Genomic DNA, 18,491 nt, shown 5'->3' with positions numbered 1-18,491 from the left:
ACAAATGGAACCAAATGGACCCGTTAACCGGGTCCATTTGGTTCCATTTGTATACTGTTAGAGTTACAGACCTGTATGGGTAGACCCCCATAAAGGAACCCACAGCGTTCCTTAGGCAATCAGATTGGAATATGAAAAATCTGAAAGACCTGTTTTGTTTAATGACTATAGAGATGTGTACCGATTTGCATGATGTTTGGACATAAAAGCGGCATACTAGCCTTTTTTACAAGTGGGCCCTTTGTCAGACTTACTTCAATAGGATTGAATTGAATTCCCCCAAACAATAAAAAAATATATATATTTTTTCCCATTATTGAGATACATATATCCATCTATTTGTGATTGTTATTGAACTTACAAACACATTTGATCTGGTTGGTTTACCTATGATCCTTGATGATTATTTATATGCATTTTCATTACCTTGTGTTGTCCTTGCTTATTGTAAATCGCTCTGGACTAAATGCCCAAAATTGTAATCAAAATGTTATTCTGAAATAGATGTATTAATTCTTCAATAAGTAAGTCCCAAGGTTCAAGATTCTTTATTGTTATGTCTGGTGTACAGTTACATAAGCGTAATAAAAATTGGACACTACAGCAGCATAGAAACTGTGATAAACAGTAAGATATTAAAAAAGAGAGGTTTCATTTTAGTTTGTTTACTGTACATACACGATAGCCGTTGGTATGCCGTAGCAGGCAAACAAAGACACGGTTATTCTACCATTTTGTCAGCATGTCCAATGGTGTAAAAAGAGGTCAGTCATTTGCATAGTATGACAAATTGCCATGCGATGTAAATGACCAGAGTCATTGATCTTTGGCACTGGGGGGGGGGGGGGGGGGGTTATATACATGTATATTATGCATGTACTGTATATATACATGGGACTTAGTGGGAGGATAAGCTTATGGCACAATGGACCTGTATTATGAAATCTGAGTGAGAACGCCAGCATCAGACTAGCATTTTGATAAAGTGTGGTACGTTTGGCGTGATTTTGATGTGTTTAACCCATTGAGACCTGAGGCTGATTCTACTTAATGACTTCTACACTACAACAGCAGTGCTTTCAAGATTTTCCCAAACCGTTCAAAAATAGCAGATGTACAAGCTTGAAGCGCAGCACGACTTTGTGAGCTTGTAGGCATGCTATTTTTGAATAGCCAATGCTAAACTCTGGATAATATAAAAATATTAAAACAATATACCCCACCCGTTCACTCAGATAAGCTAAACGCAGGGATGCTGACAGAACCCTCGCTAAAAACTCCAGGACAACGATCCACTCGTCCTAGACTCTTCACCCTCCTGGTCCCCAAACTGTGGAATAAACTCCATGTCGCACTTAGGACTGCAGACTCACTCCCTGGCTTCCGCTGTGGTCTGAAGACTCACCTCTTCAGACTCCACCATAGCCCATAGCACTTAACGTAGCACTTGCCTACCCTCAATGACCATACACGTAATTTAGATAGCATTTTAAATTTACTTTTTGTTTTTTATGACTTGGTCTACCTAAGTTTTTCTTAGATAGATTGATGTTGCTGTATTGATGTACTATTACCTTGCTATTGTAAATCAGTCTGGATTAACACATTGACCGCCTCCCCCGATAGTCCCGAGAAAATTCCAATGTCGCTCCCCGCCAGGCCCAATAGTCCCGAGAATTTGCTTTTATATAATGTAATGTTTAATTACATTCTTCTGCAGCCCGTTAAAAAGTTTGAGCTTTCTGTCATATAAGGAACCAAAGATATCACTCATCAAAGTAAGTGTGTTTGAAAACAAGAGTGTAATAACGTATAAATCTCAATAGAAATGAATAAAACTCCCAATAAACCACAGTGAATGCATTTAGCGTGGCAGAGCGCAGCCCGCAGAGTGCAATCAGCGACACACTGGGCACACGCATGTAGAAGGATGTGGGGCAGGGATGTGCAGAGAATATTTAGAGAGGCAGGGGCTGACATTTCTAAAGGGGCCTTTTGGTGGACAATTCTATTGAATGCAGCCCTCAGGGGCAGGGGCTCAAGCCCCCTTTGATGTCTATGTGTACATGCCTGGTGAAGGGGCTGGCAGAAGCGACAAACGGAGCAGCTGGATCTGAGACCATTTTGCACAAATCAAACAAAATCCAGTAAAATGTTCACTTGGAAAGCCATGACCTGCCTCATTGGCCAACAACACACAGCTTCATCATAACCCCCAAAGTCTCGACAACAAAATATTATGTCCCAGGCAGCCACACAACAACGAAGATCAGAAGATCAGATCAGCAGGAGCGTCACAAGGGAAAAGTGGGACTGAGTCTGATTTACTAGGGCCCAAGGTGGAAGGGGCTTCATTATTTTATACTTTTGCTATTGAAAAATAGCAGATCTACAAGCTTGCAGCGCGACACTCGGTGCCATGCTGTGAGCTTGTATATATCTATTTTTGAAATCCCCCTATGAAGAAAATTCATGGGGGGCCCGCAGTGAATCCTTGTACCCAGTGGGTACAAGGATTCACTGCGGCGAATTGTCTTCATAGGGGGATTTCAAAAATAGATATATACAAGCTCACAGCATGGCAACGAGTGTCGCGCTGCAAGCTTGTAGATCTGCTATTTTTCAATAGCAAAAGTATAAAATAATGAAGCATTTGAACAGATCCTCAGCCTCTGAGCCAAACAACCCACTACAGTACAAACACATAGAATCACCTGATGCAGTGGTCCATTCGACTACCAATCCGATCTTCAAGCCCTGCTCGTGGGAGAGGAGAGGAGAAAATACCCCCCGGCGAAGTCCTCGGTCAGGCTTTTCTGGTCTGAAGAAAAGCGACGCGTCGCGCCCATATAACTCCAACAAAAGTAGTGAAAATAGCAGATTTACAAGCACACAACGCCTCATCCCAAGCGCGATGATCGTTTCACGAGTGTCCTCCAACGAGTAAGAAAAGTAAACGCGACGATCATCATTTGGCAGCTCTGTTTCCATCCTAAACGTACTGTTGTTTTGGTGGATAATATTCCAGTCTGATGAAAGGGTCGCGTCCAAGGTCCATATAACTCCTTACTCCATGTAACAAAAGTACTGAAAATAGCAGATCTACAAGCACACAACGCCTCGTCGCATCAGCCGCATCACAAGCACGATAATCGTTTCAACGAGTAAGAAAAAGCAAACGCGACGATCATCATTTGGCAGCTGTTTCCAAAGTAGGCCTACTGTTTAGCTTCGCTAGGTTTTCCCTGCTGTGCACGCGCGATGCGCGCGCGCATGCAGGCATGTGCATTTGAGGCGCGCCGTGCACGAGCGCGCAGCCTGAGAAGAGAACGTCTAAACGTGCAGCGCTCCTGGAACCATCTAGCGTGATCGCACATCGCAGCAGTGTGCTCATAGACTATAATGAGTGTGCTCTGTTCTAAAGCCCGCCTACTGTATCCGGTTATGTAACACTCAGATACATGCAAGACACGTTTCCGCATCTGGTATAGACCCAGAACGGATCAGCAACAAGCAGGGCAAATTGTCCCAATCAGTTCTCTACAGGCCACTGAGGCCATGCAGCCAGCAGTTTGCGCACATCAATCAACAGAGCATGAGAGCGATTCAATTCAAAGGAACGTTATTGGCATGAGAAAACATAGGCTACGTTTACATCGCCAAAGCAAGTGCCACAAATAAATAAAAACAATTGAATATGGGGAACATATTTACAGTTATACACATAGGCCTTGCCTTATATAAAGTTATAAGTTATAAGTGTGTGTGTGTGTGTGTGTGTGTGTGTGTGTGTGTGTGTGTGTGTGTGTGTGTGTGTGTGTGTGTGTGTGTGTGTGTGTGTGTGTGTGTGTGCGTGCGTGCGTGCGTGCGTGCGTGCGTGCGTGCGTGCGTGCGTGCGCGCGTGTGTGTGTGTGTCAAAATGTGATCTGTGCAAAATAAAACACTTGAATGTTGAATAAAAGGTAAAAAGCTTATTTCTATTTCTGTGAAGTCAGTATGACGCCCTAAGGGCAAGAGGTGACCTATTACAGCCCTATTACACTATTCCAGTTATTGTCCTATTACACAATTACACTTATTACACTAGTACACTTATCTGATAAGTGCCTGACGCCATAAATTCAAATATCAACTGAATTATCCACTTGAAAAGCGATCGATCACAAAAAGGTAAATATCTCCAGTTTTTTCAATTATAGCTGGATTTTGGTCAAAAATGGCTATTTTGAGATGGCTGCAACTATAGAAAAAAAAGCTTTTTATTTATTTATTTTATTTTTTGGTGAGACTAGAGGTTGTCTTGTTTCATTTCAGGTACTGTAGGACATTGTCAAAAGAATACAGAATTTAGGAAAAATGTCAATATAAAAAAAAATTATAAATTTTTTCATTAAACAAAATGGCAGGAGAGCCAAACAGTCAATGTTAAAATGGCGGCCAATGTGTTAAGAGTGTCTGCTAAATGCCTAAATTGTAAATGGTATATTATCTGACTTTATGCTCAGTTTTTGCTGAAAATAGCCATGATTTAACGTAGTGAAAATAGCAGATCTACAATCGCGAGGCGTTGTGTGCTCGTAGATCAGCTATTTTCACACTGTCTCTCATCTTGTCCTCTTCTCTCCCTCCCTCTGTGTGCATGTGTCCTGATGCCAGGCCCATCCACCATGGCTCCGTGGTGAGGTCGGTGTACACCAGCACAGGCTGCGCTGCCAACAGCCTGCATCACGTGGCCTATGTGGAGCACGTGGTGGTCCGCGTCACCATCGCCCACCAGCGCCGCCGCGGCGACCTTTCCATCACGCTCACCTCGCCTTCGGGCACCGTGTCTCAGCTGCTCGCTAACAGGTGACACACTGCTACATGTAGGGCCCCGTTTTCGCCGGCGCCTTACCTATAAACCTTTTTTTAGTATTTTGAAAAATAGTTCTTTAATACCAGTAGTTCAAATAGCCGACAAGCTCGGCTACAAGCTCACAATGTGATACTGTATACTATTTCCCTATGTTTAAAAAAAACGTAAGTATAGTTCAGTCAGATCACTCACGATAAGGATTGATACAATGTTTATTATTATTATGAATGAGTAATGCAAGTGTGTATATGACACATTTATTTTGGCGTCAGGCTCTGCTCTCCCTGCTCAGCGTAGCACAGAAGAACATCAATAACCATTAGGAGCAGGGAGATATAAATATATATAAACACCCCCCATGGGGAACAGAATTAGCAGCAGAGCCTACTGGTGGTGCTGGGGAGGCGGTGGGGGCAAGCAAGCCAGCAGCCAATCAGCAAGGCAGGAGGAAGAGACAACTGAGCAGGCTTTAAGTAGGTTGGCAATGATCAGCTGACTGCCACGTCACCTGTGACGCAAGACTGGCGTAGTAGCATTGTATCAGAAACTGAATGCAACCGCATTGACCCACTCGAGTTATGCTGACTGAACCCATGTCGCGGGCTCCATCCATTGAAAATAGCAGCTCTACAATGTACGTAGATTAGCTATTTTCACTCTTCTTGAAATTGATCTTAAACCATTTAATCCCACCGGTCACAATAGTGACCGTAATTAATACAGTATTCTTAAAAAAAAGAAAGAAAAAAATCCATGTATTCAAAGCAAATTCAATTATCTTTTTAAATTTCATGAAAGAAATCTAAGAAAAATCTAAGAAATTCCACGAATTAATCCCAGGCAAACGTCTAATCTCTTGTTTGGGTCTCGACCTGAGAAGTTAGGGAACCACTGCTTTACACCACTTTTTTTCTCCCAGGGGGTCCCCCAGCTAAATTGCTAGAACCAAATGGACCGTTACGGGCCTCAGAGAGTATGGTGTGCGGTGACAGTGCTGCTGCAATGTTTTTTTGGTTCCAGGCCTCTGGACCACTCTGTGGAGGGCTTTAAGGACTGGGAGTTCATGACCACACACTGCTGGGGAGAGGAGGCGCGGGGCGAGTGGACCCTAGAGATCCGGGACACCCCCTCCGCGGACAGAAACGACGCGGAAGCGGGGAGGCTGAAGTGGTGGACCCTGGTGCTTCACGGCACGTCAGAGCAGCCCTATCCAGCCATGCGTCAGGAACAGCCCTATGCATCCATGCGTCACGAACAGGCCAGGTCCGTGGAGACCACGCCGGACAGCAGCAGTGACCTCGCTGAGGAGTACAGCGGTGAGTAAAGCCTGGTCAGTGGCGTCAGTTCAGCAAAAGCTAGGGTATGGCAAAGATGGAAGTCCTCATGCGCGAAAAAATCTGGTTTGGGACGTTTTTTTTACCAGGTTTCTACGGTTTCTTGGGCTGGATATGGCAGCAAGTGCAGCTAAACTTGGCATACCCCTGCCATACCCAATTGACACCCCTGAGCCTGATATACAGATCCTTCTCGAAAAATTAGAATATTTTGTAAAAAAGCATTGCAGATGCCCTAGCACCCCAAATCATAACCGACTTTGGAAACTTCCCATTGGACTTCAAGCAACTCTGACTTCAGAAGGTTGACATTTCTCTATTATAAATCCTTGTTTTGAGTGGTCTTGTGTAATATTGTAATATTTGAAATATGGACTTTTGATATTCATAAGCTGTATGCCATAAAAATTAAAAATTGTAACAAAAAATTTACTTTTACACAATATTAAATTTTTTCGAGAAGGATCTGTATACATAAACCATTCGTTTTGTATTTATCATTTTAAAAATGATTTAAACTAGTGAAAATAGCTGATCTACAAGCACATAATGCTTCGCAATAGGAATTAATTGAATAATTTAGATAACAGGATTAATTACGCATTTTAATCACACTCAGTTTTTGCACCACAAACGGAACCTTTCTCACAGTTTCAGGCCTACCGATAATACCGGTGCACCAACCAACAGACAACAAACCAACAAACCCCTGTTCTCGCAATGGGAACGATTTGGTTGGCCCAGTGGATGGGAAATTTAGAAAAAAAAACTCACTTATTGGTTCACTTGTATATCAAAATGTGTTTTAATTGTAAATAAATTGATTCTCAGGTCAAATATCTACAGTATGCGATTATAAACATGCGATTAATTCATTACAAAGCCTCTAATTAATTAGATTTTTTTTTTTAAATCCCAACCATGGTCACAAGGCATTTTTGGAAAATGTTTAAATGTTTAGAAATGTTTAGAAATAGGCTACTGTTGGCTAACCTTTCCACCTTCACAGTACCGCAAAGCAGCATCCTCTTCCAGCTCAATCCACGCAGCACTCAGTGAATATCACATCATGTCATATATCATCACAGCTGGACAAAGACAATGATTGATTGTACTTCTTGGAACAGTTTAGAGTAGACCATTTAGGAATTAATTTGACCTGAGTTGGGGGGAATGGGGGGGGGGGGGGTCCTGCTGGTCCTCTTTACCCCCTGGCTTTCATTGCGTTGTTTCTTTTTTTTTTTTTTACTTACATTCTTTATCCCGAGATTTTTGTAACCCATTTTTCACCCGGTGTCAATTATCTAATGTAATCCTGGGCGCTACGCTCCCTCTGCCAACCTGGGGAGAGCAACGGACTGAACCTCATGCTTCCTTCTATGCATGAGGAGTCCAGGTCACTTCTTTTCACCCGACAGGGGGGAGTTTTCCTGGTTGGAGGTAGTGCGTGGAAGGAACAACCAGTTCCTTTCCCCTCCATCGGGCGCCCCGGCTGGCCAGGGGGAGGCAGTATAGAGACCAGGATTACTACATGTTTTTTGCGAGGGTACCTACCCTATTGTAACCTGACTGCGCCAGATGATAGTAGCAGTGCGTCCGCTCTGCCTACTAGCATCTGGTACTGCTCCGGCACACTCGATGTAAGGGGCGGGACATTTTTTGAATTGCTAAGCAGGTGATTGGATGGGGCCGTCTGTCTATCACAGTCTGGAGTGCCAACTCCAACCACTCATATTGGCTTGTGTGCATCACGTTACACCCAGAATCCGCCTCCTGGGTTTCCACGTGGTCTGCAATCAGACTCTATTGGCTCAGAGCCGCTCAGAGCCCGCCCGTAGCTGCCGCTGATTGGTCCGGCCCGGGGCTTTACGAGTGTTATCAACTCTCTACCCAGAGAACTCAGACGGTAAAGTAGGGCGCTACGCACTACTGCCACCATCTGACGGAAGTCAGGCTAACCCTATTGGAGACATGGGGAGAACATGCAAACTTCACCCAGAAAGGCCCTTTTGCCACCACCACCTAGGGTGTGGGCACTGATGACGCGGAGGAGAGAACACGCCCCCAGCGTCCCTGGCGGGAAACGATCCCACCTTCTAGCTGTGAGCGACAGCACTACCAACTGCGCCACCGTGACCCCTTCTAACTTTGGGAGAGTTTGGGAGGTCTTTCAGTCCGAGTGTATCAAAAAAGCAACTGGGTTAGGCACCGTTGGTCCAACCTGTTTAACATACACCAGGTTAGCATTCACCAGTGTCGGCAGGTTAGCATTCACCAGCGTTAGTTTTACTGACGTTAGGGTTAGGGTTAAGGTTAGGTTTAGGTGTGTCTCTGTCCCCCCGACATTCGTCACCTCCGTGCAGCCAATCACAAGCTTCCGCTGCCTTAACCCAGTTGCTTTTTTGATACATTCGGACTGAAGGACCTGCAAAAAAACACTCTCCCTTCTGACTTCACTTTGGATGCTGTTGTTGCCATGCCGATGCAGGGATGATTGGCTGATGATGCATGTGCTCTGTGCCCTTCCAGGACCCTGTGACCCGGAATGCAGCGATGATGGCTGCGAGGGGCCCAGCGCCCAGCAGTGTGTCACGTGTCTGCACTTCTTCCTCAAGTTCAAGAACAGCACAAGGTTAGAGCCGTCACAAACCTCACACAGAGGCAGAGCCATCATCATGCGGTGGCACGTAAATCCTCGCTGTCGGGTGGATAATCCTTGTATGTCCAAAACCTTCCTTTTTTGGGGTTATTTTAAAAACGATTTAAAATAGTGAAAATAGCAGATCTACAAGCGTTGTGTGCTTGTAGATCTGCTATTTTCACTACTTTTGTGTGACTCTTTTGTGTGATGAAGTGGGGCTTTAACTTACGAAAAAACACATTTTAACTTGGAGATACGAGGTTTCTGCCCGACAGTGACGAAATGTTCTGAGCTATTAGATCATGCATTCATCCGAAGAGCTTGTCCTCCATATAAATGAATTCATTGAAAATGTTTACTTTAATATTAAACCCATTGGCCCTATTTTATTTGCGACCAAAGGTCGCAGTTTAGTATGAGCAACGGCACATCTTGTCTCTGTCCGTGTATGCTCAGTTTATATCAGATATACAAGTATAATCACATAACTTAAATCCAGGATTACAAATTATAAGTGCAATGAACACTTGTTTCCAAAGTGGTCCTGAGGTTCTTTACTTCCTTGGTCTACTGGTTAGGAACTTAAGGAAGTACTGTTGCAGTAGTCAGCGTTGGTGTTGGCCAGTCCAGTGGTTTGCAAGATTATCCTTCCAACAGTAGAATCTGCTGTGGTATACTTAGCTGTCAATCCCTATAGGGGATAGCATCTGTCCAATATATCGCTCTCAGTCTGATATATGCTAACTCCTTGTAACTCTTCTCAACCAAATGCATTTCAGCAGAATTGTTTTGAATCATCATCTGTTCAGCCAAAGTACGAGTCAGCAATGAAAGTGAACATTGAAGTTGGATAGTTTCATTCTCAGGTGTACAGTAGATGTTCTGGTCCACTGACAGTCTTTGCTTAGCTCCATTTGAGGGTTCATTCCAGTATCAATGGCAGAACATTTATGATCACTCTGGATCACTCTGTAAAGGTTGTTGCACACTGCTGCGTTTTTTTCGGACGAATATAGGAGCGACTTTCGGAGCACGTAAATAAAGAAATCAACCTCACGTTATGTCAATCACGTTTGCACACTGCCACCCGCTTCGTATTTATTTTCGGACCACCTTCTCCAAGGGCCACTTGTACTTTCCGGGTCAGAATCAAGTAGCTGAACTTCTCCGTCATATGCTCAGGGTTCCCCGCCAAAGGCAGAGGGTGGAACCGTTGGTTGAAGTTGCAGGGTACTATACGTTTACCCGTGCCAGCTTGGGACATTGCTGTTCATGAGAACATGGGGCAAACACTGAAGCTGTTCTGGTGTCATGGACAGTTTTCTCTTGTTTCTTTAGTAGAAGGTAGAAAGTATTTGATGGCCATCTTTAGTCCCATTCTCAACAAGGACCAGATATGAGCTGGTCTTTCTCCACAGTGTGAACAGTGTTCTCCTCTCGCTCCCTCTGACCGGGCAGCTCTGACAAGAAAAAGGCCCCCTGCAGCTCCACGTCAAACTGCACCTTTGTTGTGACAGGGAGGAACTGTCGGAAATATGAGCACTTGATGCGAGGTTCAGCCGATTCATTGTCACCGTTAAGAAGTGGCTCTGCCAGGGTGTGTTCATTGGTCCAGAGCTATACACACAGATCATCTCCCTCAGACTGTCCCCCCAGAATGAGTGTGTATGCTGCCCAGACAGATGTTCCCAACTGACATTGCAGTCATTTTAATCAAAGGTCTAACTTTCACACAGCCAGCGCCTCTCAGAGTAGACCGCAAGCTAGCTGAGGAGAGAGAGAGAGAGATGAGAGACCGAGAGAGTGATAGATGTAGATACCTATATTATTTACTCACTTTGCTTGGGCTGACGACCTCCTGGAACCCCCTCAAGGACCCCTGGGGGTCCCCAGACACCACTTTGAGAACCATTGCTTTGGACTAAACCTTCCTCAATAATGATTACACACACGCAGAAGCACACACCTGGGACTGCTGATCAATGCACATGACTGAACACTTTGTTATGGCAGCACTCTAGTCTCTCATGAGCAGTGGTGGAAAACGTACTCAATTCAAGTAAAAATATTAATAGGCCTACTGCAATGTAGAAACACTCACTCAACTAAATGTCTAGACTAGTAAAGAAAATGTACTTGAGTAAAAGTACAAAAGTAGTGGCAAAATGTTCTTCATGCACCAAAATAGAGGGTATGCGCTAGGGCATTCACCAAATATTCGAATATTCGAATATCAAAGTCACTATTCGACGTCGTTCACCAAAGTCGAATATTCGCTTTTTTTTCTCTCTTTAAAAAATATATAGTTTATAAAGCTTGGCTAGATAGGAAGTCATAAGAATGAGTTGTCAATACCCCTGGTGGATGAATTTGTTAATGCTCTGTACCAGGGTTTCTTAAACCTTTTTAGGCCGTGACCCCCAAAATAAACATATTTGAACTGGGGACCCCCACCCTGACAAGCATTTGGAATAGTAGGTATTACATTTAATGTGACTCGGTTCCACAGATAAATATTCACTATTCGTGAATGCCCTAGTATGCGCGTGACATCATCATCATCATCATACCCGGAAGTAATGCTTGAATGCCTACGTGTCAAAAAACTACTCTCTGGCCTTGACAGCCCATACATCCAAACAGAAAAGTCGTATCTGATTGCATGAAATGATGTTAAATTACGTTAAACTCACTTTGCTACTCACTTTGCCCCTCGATTTTCCATTCACTTTATGCTTGCGCTTACCCTCTATACTGCATACTGCATTAGCAGTTCCTGCATTATATCTGCATTACATACTGCAAATATTGTACTTACATTACACCAGTTTTTCTCAAAGTGGATTCCACAGACTCTGTGGGTTCCTTTAGGGGGGGTCTAAATTGACCCATACAAGTCTGTAATAAACTCTGACAGTGTACAAATGGATCCAAATGAACCCAGATGGTTTCATTTGGTTCCATTTCAGTCAGAGTTAAAGGAGTATACCGTAGTTCACCCCCATAATTTCTTTTTTCTATTGATTACTCGTGCCATGGAGTTGAGTTCAATAATATTTTTTGTATTTGTTGCATTCCTAAGACAACAATTGACAACTATTGATTGCGACCGTAGGTCGCATTTACTATCAAACCCTGCACAAAGTGTAAGTCCGTCCGTCAGTCCGTCAGTCCGTCAGTCTGTCTGTCACACCTCACACGTCACACTCTTGCCCTGCTCATATCTCCGCAACCGTTGCCCCGATCCATGCCAAACCCCCGGAGCTCCAGGGACCCCCAGGTCCCTGGGGGACCCCCAGATGTAAAAAATTACCAAATGTGCTAAACTGACCAAATGACCACCCCAACGGGGCTGCTCACGGGGAATTCCCGGGGACCACCGACTCCTGGTGCTCCAGAACGGATGCAAAAGTGGTGGCGCCCCCAGTGGAGGACCCCCTACACTGCAGCTCACATAAAATGCCGTAACTCCGGCTAGGAGCGACCGGGACAGCCGGGGCCGGTACCTATTTGTCCGCCTTGCCGGCGCGGAGACCCCACCCCTCATTTCTCACATGGCCCTCTTCTAGCGCCACCATGAGGCCGATTCTTGCAAAACACATTTTTGGACACTGCTCCTACAATTTTTGCCCTAAAATCACGCAAATCGGTACACAGTATGTCTACACTCATCCCATCAACATGAATCTCTCCCATATAGCGCCACCTCCAGGCCGATTTTTAAAAACACATTTTTGGACACTGCTCCTACAGATTTTGCCCTAAAATCACGAAAATCACTACACAGTATGTCTACACTCATGTCATCAACATGGATCAGGAAGATTTTGGCAAAACACATTTTTGCCCTATTTGTGGAGATAAGTGACCTACGGTCGCTTATCTCCCGATTAGGGAGTCTTACTGGTAATAGTACATTTACCCCCATTGATTCCGGATGGGGATCCGAATGCATTTGGGTCCCCATCCGTAATCAATGGGGGTGAATTTATTGTAATCAAATTATTAGTCTTAGGAATGTGACAAATACAGAATCCTATTATTGGCTTGAGTAATCAATAGGAAAAAAAAACAGTCATTTTGGGGGTGAACTCTACTCCTTTAAGGGGAGACCTTGAAATGTGAAAGTTTGAGAAACACTGCATTACACCAGTGTTTCTCAACCTTTTTCTACGTGGGCACACTTTTCATGTCCCAAGAATCCATGGGCACACCAACATAATACAGGGGTGTAAATCTCGTCAATGTCGGGAAGAAACCTTGTATCTCCAAGTTTCAAATGTGTATGTTTCCTCGCAAAGTAAAGCCCTGCATCATCATACAAGGCTGTCGCACAACAGTAGTGAAAACAGCAGATTACAAGCACACAACGCCTTGCGGTGCGAGGCGTTGTGTGGCGTTGTGTGCTTGTAGATTGTCTGTTTTCACTAGTTTTAAATCATTTTTTAAATGATAAATACAATACTGGCTTTCAAGCAGTTTCAAGGGGCACACTTGACCCTTCTCAGGGGCAAAGGTCCCCAGGCACAGTGGTTGAGAAACACTGCATTACACCACTGCCACATTCATTGTGTTACCTCTCTCTCTCTCTCTCTGCAGGACGTGTGTGTCAGAGTGTCCCGTGGGGTTCTGGGGTGACCGGCGGCGGTGCAAGAGGTGCTACTCTTCCTGTAAGAGCTGCACGGGCAGCCGCAGCGACCAGTGCACGTCCTGCCTGCCCGGCCAGCACCTGATGGAGGACCAAGGCTCCTGTGTGGCCAGCTGTGGCGACGGATACTACCTGGACCATGGTTGGATCCCTATTGTTTTGGGTTGGACAATATACCTCTACATTTCACTGTGTGTGACGAGATCTGTTTTAGCTTTATTTGTTCTATTTTAACTCATTTAGTGCCACCCTAGTCACCACTAGAGGGCGCCCAGTGGCCATAGAAAATCCCATAGAGATATGCTGGTATATGCAGAAGCCCTGCAGCCATGACTTGCCTGAACACTTTCCTTTGTGCATGTACAGGAAGAGGATGAAGTTAGCTTGAAGTTAGCTATTGGCTACCAAGCATTTTAGAAGCCTTATTTTCGTCAACTTAGCCATGATTAAACCTTGCACACCTCATGCATGGGAAAAAAACAGAGAAGAATGAGCTCTAAAAAATCCAATGCAATCCTGGATTGCATTGGAGTGGATTTGTGCAGTTTGTTCACAGCTTTCAAACAAAAAAATCCGATTGGAAATCCGTTCAGGCATTCTTGAGATAATCGCCATTATGTTTTACATGTTATGTAAACAAACATGGCTGCCCTGTATGTTAGATGGGGTTGTATGGGGGTGGAACATGCAAAATCGCGATTGAAATCATGTTCACTAGATTTGATGGGGTCCAAAAAAAAAAATTCAAATTTTTTTTTTTCAAAAATATATATATATATATATATATTTTTTTTTTATATCCCGAACTAGTTCGGGATAGGCACTCTGGGATGCGATAATATATCCCGAACTAATTCGGGATAGGCACTCTTTATTTTTATTTTTTTTTACTAGGAAGTCTATGCCAGTAATCTCTTTTACAAGAGAGATATGACCACGGCAGCATAGATATAGATACAGTAGATCAGGGTTCCCCAATAGGCGGCCGCGGGGGGCTACTGTCTGGTCCACACCAACCCCAGTAATAATGGTGGTATAAGAGCAGCAACAACACTAGTATATTGTTGTTGTTGGGTGGAAATCTCCAAATGTGTATGTTCTTTCGCCAATCATACAAGGCCGTCGCACAAAAGTAGTGAAAACAGCACATCTACAAGCACACAACGCCTCGCACTGCAAGGCATTGTGTGCTTGTAGATCGGCTGTTTTCACTATTTTAAATCATTTTTAAAATGATAAATTCAAAACGAACGGTTTTGGACATACACGATTTTCACCCGACAACGATGAAAACTGCCACCGTCGCCACCGTCGCCACCGCCCCCCCCCCCCCCCCCCGTGGCCCACGGCTTGGTACCCTAGACATAATTTGTCCCTTGGGGAAAACTAATTGGGGAACCCTGCAGTAGATAGATAGATAGATAGATAGATAGATAGATAGATAGATAGATAGATACACATGCACGCACGCATGCACGCACGTCGCACGCTCGTCGCACGCACGCACGCACGCACACACGCACACACACACTCTCTCACACACTCTCACACACTCTCATACACACTCATTTATTCATTCATTCATTCATTTACATGCCTCCTTCACCGCTCCTTTATGATGCCCTTGAATGGACCAATGGATTATTTTAGATTATTAGATTATTTTAGATATATATAGGACAATCTACATGTTTAGATTATTCCATGCCCATGGTGCATAGTAGGAGTTTCCCTGCTTGACATTTGACGTTTTTGCTCTACCACTTAATGTTACGAATATCATTTAGATAGCATGTTTAGACAGATGCTATAGGTTTGATGTTTACCTGTTGTCCTAGTTTCTTTGAAGCACTATATTGTTTTTTGCACTCTACCTACAATATGTGACTGTTTATCGTGACATTTGTTGTCTAGGCCGGGTTCGTGTCGTTTAGGCCTCTGATTTTGCTCTTGTAAGTCGCTCCTTTGAGAGTCTGCTAAAAGCCTAAATTGTGAATGTTTGATTGAAGATTATTTGCTTATCATTTACGTAACATTTTTCCAGTATGCCTATAGCTATACGCTCACTAATATACCAGACTCCTTGAATGCCGTGAACGTGAGCTTGCCTATTGAATGGTTTGTTTATGTAACTGCAGTGTGTGTGCATGCGTGCGTGTATATGTGTGCGTGTGTTCCTCTGCCTGCGTGTGTGTGAGTGAAAAAGATTAATCGCTGTGTGCGTTGTCGGATTTCCCCACAGATGTGAATACGTGCAGGAAGTGCAATGAAAACTGCTTGAAGTGCACATCCCCCAGCATCTGCACGGAATGCAGAACAGGCACAAGGTAAAGACCCATTCCGTCGTTGTCGGCTGGAAACCTTGTATGTCCAAATCCGTTCGTTTTGCATTTATCATTCTAAAAATGATTTCAAATTAGTGCAGGGGTGGCAGTGGCTCAGGGGTAGAGAAACGGTCATTGGAACACGGAGGGTTCTCGAAGGGTTCCCCGTTCGATCCTGGGCTCCCCCAGAGTTCGTGTCGAAGAATCCTTGAGCAAGATTCTGACCACCTAGTTGCTCCTGCGGTGAGCTGTAAAGTGCCTTGGATAAAGGTGCTATACAAATGCACCATTTACCAGTTAATAGTGAAAATAGCCGATCTACAAGCACACAATGCCTCGCACCCGCGAGGCGTTGTGTGCTTGTAGATCTGCTATTTTCACTAGTTTAGTGCCGCAGTCTTATGACGAGGCAGGGCTTTAATTTACGAAAGAAAAAGAAAAGGGGCACATGTGAAACTCGGAGATACCAGTTTTCTGCCCGACAGTGACGATTTCTATGTTGCTACTTAAACGGTGGGTAAATATAGCTCCTCCATCCGCTATCAAGATTCCACGCACACTCTGCCATGCGTGCACATAATGACACCAGATAAACCTCTGATACATGTATAAACCACTGGAACTGTTTCCCAGACATTGGGTCGGGATCCATTCATGGGTCACGGAACAATTTTTTACGGGCCGCAAGTAAATACCCCTTTAATTTTTTAATTATTATTTCAAGAAAAAAATAATTATCCCCAAAAAAATGTTCATACTGTAAGTTGAAACAAATGAAAAACGTATTTTCAAAAGATTTTGAAAATATATATATTTTTAAGGAGTAGTGAAAATAGCAGATCTACAAGCTCATGACACGGTGCCAAGTGACGGCTTGTGAGCTTTTAGATCTGCTGTTTTCACTAGCTTGGGTCCCGGGCAAACGTCAAATTTCTCTTTCGAGTCTTGAGCTAAAAACGTTGGGAACCCCAGCATAGCCCCATGTAGTACTGTTGTAGAATTTTTCAAACATCATACTGTACTAATATAATAATTGAATTTCCATAAGGGTGGAGTGATAGTGAATACAATATTTATTTAACAGCATATCAAGAGCTTCTGAGACAACACACGTGCAAGTGTCGCTCCCTTTCCCTGGGCACCGTCACACTTATATAGAGCAGGATTACAGGAATAGCAGAAGGGGTAAATCAGAGTACATCCATGTAAGGCTTCAGTCAGGAACAATCTGAATGACAGGACACGACATTCTGGTGACAGGTGAGGGAGTGCCTCACTCCTCAGTTGACCCAAAGCTTAGAATATAAACCTTGACACGGCACTATGCCAATGACATGACCTTCTGGTTACTTTAGAAACAAAGTAATAGTTACATTTATCTAGATATCTATCACATTCCTCCCTTTTGATTATATATGATCATATATGGTCATAAACAGTAAATGTAATGAGTTTTGTTTTCCATCTACAGGAGGATCAAAAATCAGTTTTGAAACACGTTTTAATTCTGGTAGGGGCAAAAAACCACTTATGCATTTTCTTGGTAAAATTCCATCCTACAACCCTCAGTTTTGAGCGATCACTTCGTAAAGCCAGCATTTTGTTTGTGTATGTGTTTCTCCTGCACTCTTCTCCACATGAACTCAACGAGTCCCTTCTTCTGTTGGTTCGTACTGTCCCTTCTTCTCTTCTTTCCTTATTTGGGCAATGTCACAAAACAGGGCAACGTCCTTCCTAGCAGCCGGATTGACCACCGTGTCCTTCAGCGTCCTTCATGGTTATGTCCCTTGCACAGTTCCATCATGGCAATCGGCCATCGGGTTGGGATGCAGGGTGACAATTCCATAGTGATTTTCCAGACATCTTTTGGTTCCATACATCTCCTTTTTTATGGCTCCGTCTCATCTTTCATTTGTATGGCTTAATTTTTTGGATTTAAAAAACTGAAAATAGAAAACTCAGCACCAATGGTTACGACATCCTATCCTAGAATGATTTTTATAATTTATACAGCCATGAATATTCTGTATTTTCCAACATGGCAATGGGAAGCATTTATCACGTCATGAATGGTTCAATAATGAATGATATCTTGTATTTTTACATACCTTAATTTGTGGAAGTATTTTCTTACCATAGTGTTTTAGTCACATTTGACATTTATTCCTTCCATTTGTTTCATTTGTAGACGTATTCCTTTACCATATTGATTCAATGGTTTTAGGAACATTTGACATCTCCTGTAATTACATTTCATCTACACAACAACATTTCATAGCATAGACAATGTTGTTACTGGTTTAGTTTAGTTAGTTTATGTTAACAACACATACAGTATGTTGGGAAGAAAAGAGACATCCGTTAGAACATTCCATCACTGAATTGTGTTTCTCTCTTAAGCCACCCAGATTATTTCTTCAGCACCTAAATATTGGGAAAACAATCTTTCATTAGATGAATCCAATAACATATAGGAGAAGACACGTTTCTCCTTACCTAAAACTGAAAATCATATTGTGATTTGTGGGAAAAGACGATCTTTCATTAGACAAATCATTTCCGTCCAAAATAGTAGGGAACTCAGGATCCCTATAGAGACAAATCAAAAGTATAGTTAGCATGACTTCCATATAATGCATTCAACATTATACATTATTTTCCAACAGACCAGTGATTCTCAAAAACCACT

The 18,491-nt window shown here is 43.4% G+C and overlaps 1 protein-coding gene across 1 annotated transcript in view; it reads left to right on the top strand.

Annotated features, from left to right (window-relative positions):
- The window catches only part of pcsk5a (proprotein convertase subtilisin/kexin type 5a), a gene marked incomplete at its 3' end in the record, with an annotated part of 97,072 nt that overhangs the window by 20,286 nt on the left and 58,295 nt on the right, over positions 1–18,491 (top strand). The window contains exons 9-13 of the mRNA XM_080743582.1: positions 4,657–4,848; positions 5,876–6,171; positions 8,719–8,821; positions 13,430–13,620; positions 15,721–15,805. Coding sequence (XP_080599708.1) covers positions 4,657–4,848; positions 5,876–6,171; positions 8,719–8,821; positions 13,430–13,620; positions 15,721–15,805 — 867 coding nt within the window. The remainder of the gene's footprint in view (positions 1–4,656; positions 4,849–5,875; positions 6,172–8,718; positions 8,822–13,429; positions 13,621–15,720; positions 15,806–18,491) is intronic.

The sequence above is a fragment of the Nannobrachium achirus genome, assembly GCF_963921795.1.
Source record: "Nannobrachium achirus genome assembly, chromosome: 15".
NCBI lineage: Eukaryota > Metazoa > Chordata > Actinopteri > Myctophiformes > Myctophidae > Nannobrachium > Nannobrachium achirus.
This window is presented reverse-complemented; position numbering and strand designations above follow the sequence as displayed.